Source organism: Polyergus mexicanus, unplaced genomic scaffold (genome assembly GCF_030449975.1).
Source record: "Polyergus mexicanus isolate NDT 795.1 unplaced genomic scaffold, iyPolMexi1.0 SCAF_11, whole genome shotgun sequence".
NCBI lineage: Eukaryota > Metazoa > Arthropoda > Insecta > Hymenoptera > Formicidae > Polyergus > Polyergus mexicanus.
In genome coordinates this window covers 3,837,616-3,844,517 of record NW_027223331.1, presented here as the reverse complement: position 1 = coordinate 3,844,517, position 6,902 = coordinate 3,837,616, and the positions used below count along the sequence as shown (strand labels likewise).

Sequence of the window (6,902 nt, the reverse complement as noted above, 5' to 3'; positions counted from 1 at the left end):
GACGCAATGATTTTCGAGCCATTACTTTGTATTCCGACCGCATCGCGTTCTGCATTTAAAATCGATAGATTTCATATAGATTTTTATTTCTTTTTATCTATAAAATATCTTTTACGCAAATATTTTACATTTTTATCGTAATTTCGAGTTTTTAATGTGGTTAACTTTAACTTAATGTTATATAAACATAATCGTTAAAAATAGTCATTTACTCTTATCGTAATCTTATCATTATAAAAAAATATGACATTATTGCAATAATTAGTCAGCTTGTTGCCCATTGGCTATTAAGGTAAATTGACATTTAAAAATTGCTCCGATTTTTGTTGATAGAGAGCTTCACATTTTTTACGTCTTTTATGCTCGATCATCTGTCACGCAATTTCTCCGAGACGGTGCGCGATTCATCTGGAATTCATTGTGGCCGTTTTCTACGCGAAATCGCGTGCGGTTTTACTTCATGAAACAAAGTATAAACGTCGACAGATAAACGGAGGTGGACCTACATTCGCATACGCCTAGAATTGCGTCGCGGCCTAGAACATCCCAATAAATTGTCTCAGGAATTCGTCGGGGTCGCTCTCCTTCTTTCGCTCGTTTAATGTATGACGGTATGTGAACCGCTTATTTTGGAAGTGACATAAGTTACTTTGAAAAATAATGAATTTGAGAGTCATTCTATATTGCATTACATCGTCGGAAGTGAGAAGATGTACGTAATTTTTTTTTTTTTTTTTTACGATTGAAATAAAAGATAATTAAGATAATGAAAATAATTAATGGTTTACACATATATGGCAACTGAAATTTGATAAGGATATCTGGAATAGAGATAATTCGGGATGCACGTTGTAAATTGATCTTTATTACAAGAAATTACATGACTAATTTGTACATATAAAATATAAATATCATACAAGTACTATGATACAGAAACGCATGTTTTCCGGCGGAAAGTGGAAGTAGATCGCTAGTTACAATTAATAATTACTATCACTATAATTCGTTATTATTACTGTTGTATTCACGGCAGACGGACTGAAACGCTCTTGGCAATGTTTTTTAACTCAGATTGAATCAGGACACGCGCGACGATAAGTAAACAAATATTATTACATGCACGAATTTTAACGTTAGACGCGACAAACTATAAAGATATTTCCCGTGATTTTCGAAAAGACGGAAATTGAAATTCACTTTTTTGACATAATTTTCTCGGCAAGATTAGCATATGTCAAACATACGTATAATAATTATCGTAGATGATCGCGACAATTTGAATAATCGATCAACACGAAAAATCGTAATTTTGTTGCGATAAACAATCAACGAGATATATATCGAACCGACAGATAAAGCAATGACGACGATTTCAGCGGCAAACTCATCTTTGATCGTTGATGAGCGAGATACGGAGAAACGAATGCGATGAATAGGATCTCTTTAATTAGCGCAGGGCAACACGAAGGGGAGTCACTTGGCGATCTTATACCGTTCCACGAATCTGTGAAAAGGACGTTTGTGCCTTCGCATTTACATCTCGTGTTTAACGCTAAATGCGGCTATCGAATATTTTGGTCGGCAGCGATCTTCGCTGTGCGATCTTAAAATTATATTAGAGATATTGCACTTTGTAAACTCAATATTTGACATGCTCGCATTTAATGCTAAATGCAAAATGGAAATACGTGTCTATGTATGCTTGTGATGATCAGTCGCGTGTACGTCTTTCACTCACGTACAATATTGTTTTGCGTCGTGTGTATATGTATCTGTATGCGTGTGTGCTTATACATATATTCATATACATATACGTGTGTATCATGCATAAATTTCAAGGTATAACAGTTTAGGACGAGAAAAACGAGTCGTGTTTTTTCCATCGATATCGGTCCCTCACGACTCGCATCAGAAAACTAGAATATCTCTGTTTCTGCCCTTACTCTCTCTCTCTCTCTCTCTCTCTCTCTCTCTCTCTCTCTCTCTCTCTCTCTCTCTCTCTCCTTTACATTATTCCCATACCAATTTATTTTTATGCCATCTATTTTTATTCTTCCCGACTTTATCCCCGCCTATGCTTCATGTCCTCTCTTCGCATAACATTCTCACATCGGAAATAAGAGAGTTGGGCTTCTCATTTTTTTCTCCTTCTCTCTCTCTCTCTCTCTCTTTTTTCTCTTTCTCTTATTTCTCTCTCCTTTCTTTTATAAGTTTCAATAGCACTCGCGCGAACGTTTTTTACGATTAGCAAAAGTTTACGATTTATTCTTATTCTCATCTTTCCTCCTTTTCTTTCGTGCGCACGTTCTTTCTTTCTTTCATTCATTCATTCATTCTGTCTCTTTTTCCGCTTTTCTCTTTCTATCATTCTCTCTTTCGCGTCTTTCTAAGTGAGTTACAGAACCCTACGAAGTGCGGTAACTGCTGATAACGATTAAAGCTACGATAATACCATGAATTAACGCGCGTGTATTAAATATACATTACGTACGGCGCATTTCGTTAATCGATCGATCGTTAATGGTATATAAAAGATTTCTTTTTGCACTATTTTGGCAGTGCGTTGCTCGTTCACCCACGGCAAATTTCCCATTGCTTTCGTTTGGCTTCCCCTCAAAATTGAAGCTCGATTTTTTAATGAAAAAAATTTGTATTTTTATACTTCTAACATCTAACTTCTATTGTTGCGAAACCATTTCCATCGACAATCTAAATTAACTAACATCGCCGAATTTCTTCTCTCTCCCTGAATCATAGCGATATCATAGAGAAAGGAAAATTTAGCTACTCGCTGCTCTCTAGATTGTAGACGCTCTCAATTGTTGATAATGTATAATCGAGATTGTTTGTGTTATTACAGCTAATATTTGCGATATCGTTTATGATCGATTTTCTCGATTTTTATTCGACTATCTTTTAATTCGTGGTTAATTGATACGATGACGAATGTGGACGCGTGTCGTATTTTTTCTATCGAGATAAATACCTCTAGTTTACCGCGACAGTTTTATTCGTTTGTTTTGTTTGTGTCGCTGTTTTCGATGAATACACAGTTTGGCCGGTTGGCCGGCAGTCTTTTTAGGTCGGAAATCTATCTCTTATAAATTATTAATGGCATCAGTCAGACAGTATGGCAGCGATAATATTTTAAATGACTCTGATTAATAATAGAATGTGAAAACAAAGTATCAACTCTCATGTACATAAAACCATTATTGCCAATATAAACGTGGCACGAACGTTATTCTCGAAACTGACTTACTTACTCGTGTCGCTATAATAACACGCGAAGAATTACTCAACATTTTCCTGTATCCTGAGAAACATCGTTGAAACTGAAACAATTGCGAAATCTTTAACACGAATACATTTTTCGTTAAAACTCTATAATATAACTTCGATAAGACACGTGCGTGTGCGTGTACGTGTACGATATTTCGGTGAGACTTTATTAGGTTTTCCTTCATTTCTCGTTTAATCTTGCTAGTACGTTTAGTACCGTTTTAGGTTTAACAATAGCGACGATATACGATGACGATGACGGTGACCACAATATATCATTTAACAACTACTGGACGGAGTCGAGCGACATCGACGCCATTCTCTGCTAATTTATTCCATTTTATTCGGCGACCTCGCTCGTCTCGTTTCAACGATTAAATTCGTAGGTGGATGGGCGGGATTGGTGATCAACACGCGGTCGTGCGTGCTGATCTAAGTCTACGTTAGGTGATTTTAATCTCGGCCGTTGTCGGCTGTTGAGGATAGGAGTCGAAGCAGGTGACCAGAAGAACGTGACTCTTACAGGCCTCCACTCTTTTCTGTAGAATGCATGTCTCGACCGTCAGAGCTTCCAAAAATGATGGATTTTGCCAGTCCATACTGTCCTCCACGTACACTATTTTTAAAATCAGATATGATCGTAATGATATGTACATATCACTGATCAGAGTTTATTATACATATATTATAAAATTATACATATATGTGTGTGTGTGAGTTTATATGTAAAAACATTATTAAAATCGTAAACATAATAATATTCTTTTCAAATTTAATGAAATAATGAAATCAATTGTTCATATAATAAATGTTTAATATTTTTATTTGTTTACTTATAAATAAGATCGAATTATATTAAAAAATTGTGGATACAATTTTTTTTTTTTACAACAAATAATGCAATGGGAGAAAAAAATTAAAATATATTTGTACGTAATATTCGAATCTGCTATTGATCTGCATATCACGGGAAAGCCGATACTTACGATTATAGTCCCAACGAGTGTCTGGCACCATTAGGCGTCTTTTGGCATCGCGCAGCTCCAGCCTAAGAAGGCGCTGGCGCAGGCGCAGGCTGTGTATCCTGGACATCGTTCCACGTGGATTCGAGCGCACCCGTGCGCGTCTGTCCAGGATGTCTACGTCCTCGCCTGTATACGCGAGAATCGCCGACGCCGCGGGCGGCCCCGGTTGAGCCCGGCAGCGGGCCCGCGACCGCCGAAGCTCGTACCCTGCCGCCCGCTGTTCCACCGCTGAAACACCCGCACAACGTCGAAGTTAGAACCCCCAGCGCGCCACCTGAGGAGAATCACCGTACGATGGGATCGTTTTAGAGGGTTTGCGTATCTTGTTCTAGGAATACGATGGCAATTTTTTCCGACAATATTTTCGTTCTTTGCATATTTGACTGTAGTTAAATGTTAGGTAGTCTTAGAAAGAGTTGAGCATTAGATCATGATAGGGTAAATAAGGAGCGAGATGGGGCGAAATTTCCATGCGAAACAAACTGAAAAAATCGACTAACTACATAAAAAAAAAAAAAAAAAAAAAAAAAAAATCCTCTGAATTTTTTTTTATATTTTAATTTCACATTAAGCATTTTCTTAAATGTATCTCGATCCCAGTTTAGATTATTTTTTTTAACTGAATTATTAGCGTAATGAACAATTTTGATATCGATCGATGCGCTTCTTCAAGAAATATGAATAGTCGAAAGAGATACTTGACGATTACCTTGATGTTCCTGTAATGCTCCGGTTTGTCGGGACGAGTCGCTAGCGATGCTGCTCGTCTCGCTATCTCTAACGATACTGTCGTAACCAGAGCTCTCGGCACGATGTCTGGACAACGTGGCCGGTGATAATTTAGTCGCTCGTGGCGTTGTATCCGCACCGGAATCGGAGCTCTCCTTGTTGAGACCGAACGAGGAGCCGAGGCTAAGAATCTTGCGTTGCATTCGTCCAGAGGATGGCGCCGGAGATGGCATCGACAATTGCAAGGAGGTGCCGCCTGAAATATAAAACATATAAATATTATTTATTATCTTTAATATCAAAACAATGCGTTAATTTATATTGACAAATTTATTAATTTTTAGACAAAAATTTATTCTAACGTGCAATTCATTGTTTCTATTATTTAAAACAAAAATTAAATTCTACGATTGACCTTTCTATCGATTTTTAGTCAACGTAAATTTTTATAAAAATATCGTAAGGGCATTAAAAAATATCCGAAAGCGTTTTTTTAGATTTTAGCGTACCTTGAATCTTTAAATCCTCTTCGATGTCGGATTTTCCTGTTACCGTTCTCTCGGATCTCTCGGCAGCCGTGAATAGCTTCTTCGCCTCTATATATTCCTCCTCGGGATCCGAGCCGGATGCTCCGTTTCCGGGTATCCTTTCGATCTCTTCCTTTAGATTGGGATTCGAAGCGCCATCCGGATGCCTCAGACTGGAGATATTGCAGTCACCCAACTTGCCACAGTACCTTCTAGGACTGGCAAGATGGGCAACGCTACTGGGATACCAATAAGAGGCCGTGGCGGGCCTGGACATGCTCTGGCGACAATTATCGCAGATCTTTTCTTGATCGGGCTTGCCGGCTATGTACGCGGGTTCACTATAGATGCTGCCGTGATTGCTCGCGTTGTCGTTGAATAAGACATCCGAAAGGGACAAGGATTGACAGCGAGACGGCGGACGGAAGACGGTCGCTGCTGGAATTTGTCCTGCGTTAATGTTATACTGGATATAGACCGCGGATCGCTGGCTGTCTTGATTAAAATCTATTACTCTATTTTCGAAAACGATGTTTTATTTTTGATTCAAGTGGCAGTTTTTAATTTTTTATTTTGATTATCGTAATTCTGTTGTGTATCTTGTTTCTTATTTTTTTCTGTTATTAATAAAGAAAACACAAAAGAGTGGATCTATAAAATAAAGCATTGTTGTTTACGCGAATTTAAAAGTGAATCAAAATCTTAGATTTGGAAATAAATTTGAATTGCGATTGCGAATGATCGAATATTGTGAGGAATTACACAGCTTGATACGCGAGTAATCCTGTAGAGATAAACAACGTTCGTCTCTTGAGAGAATTCAATGTAGCGGTAAAAGAGAGAAATCTGTCTGTTTTTTGTCGCCTACAGAATTGAGTCTTCAATCGCGGAAACTTACATGGAGCATCTCGTACGTTGACGGTGGAAGAATTTTCTCTCTGGTAAGTCACGGAGTTGGAAACATTGGCGAGAGCGAGTTTGCTTTGATAGAGCTCGTGGAGGCGGGCCAGCTGATCGAACTTGTGCCTGGTCTCTTGCTCGAGAAAGTCTTCGTGGTCGAAGTATGGCCTAGGTAGAACACCGGCGCCAACCGGCGGCGGATAATGCGGTCTGTATCTCTCCGTGTCTGACATTACTGACATTGAGTCTGGAAATTATTTTTCTATCTCGTACCTTTCGTCCGTTCAAGTTTATATCTTATCGTGCAAGAAGTCGCCGGATAAGAACGATGGGGGAAAATAGCGGAACTATGAGACAGCTGTCCGCTTTGGTTTGAAGAAGGGGACGCAATGACATATAATTATATCGGAGTTTCTGTCTTCGAGAGAAGTGAATTGAT

General features: G+C 38.5%; 1 protein-coding gene and 1 long non-coding RNA gene across 5 annotated transcripts in view; one reads left to right on the top strand and one right to left on the bottom strand.

Moving 5' to 3' along the window:
* The window catches only part of LOC138937734 (uncharacterized), a 272,331-nt gene that overhangs the window by 61,569 nt on the left and 203,860 nt on the right, over positions 1–6,902 (top strand). The gene's annotated exons all lie outside the window — the stretch shown is intronic.
* Positions 891–6,902, bottom strand: part of LOC138937728 (kinesin-like protein KIF26A) — a 317,690-nt gene continuing 311,678 nt past the window's right edge. The window contains exons 13-17 of one of the 4 annotated variants that reach the window (XM_070304263.1): positions 6,462–6,710; positions 5,546–6,001; positions 5,017–5,292; positions 4,269–4,535; positions 891–3,898 (exon numbers count right to left, since the gene is read on the bottom strand). In XM_070304263.1, coding sequence (XP_070160364.1) covers positions 3,726–3,898; positions 4,269–4,535; positions 5,017–5,292; positions 5,546–6,001; positions 6,462–6,710 — 1,421 coding nt within the window. In that variant the 3' untranslated portion in view covers positions 891–3,725. Of the gene's footprint in view, positions 3,899–4,268; positions 4,582–5,016; positions 5,293–5,545; positions 6,014–6,461; positions 6,711–6,902 lie in introns of those variants that run through there. The other 3 variants (XM_070304264.1, XR_011447562.1, XM_070304265.1) reach the window with 3 other exon arrangements.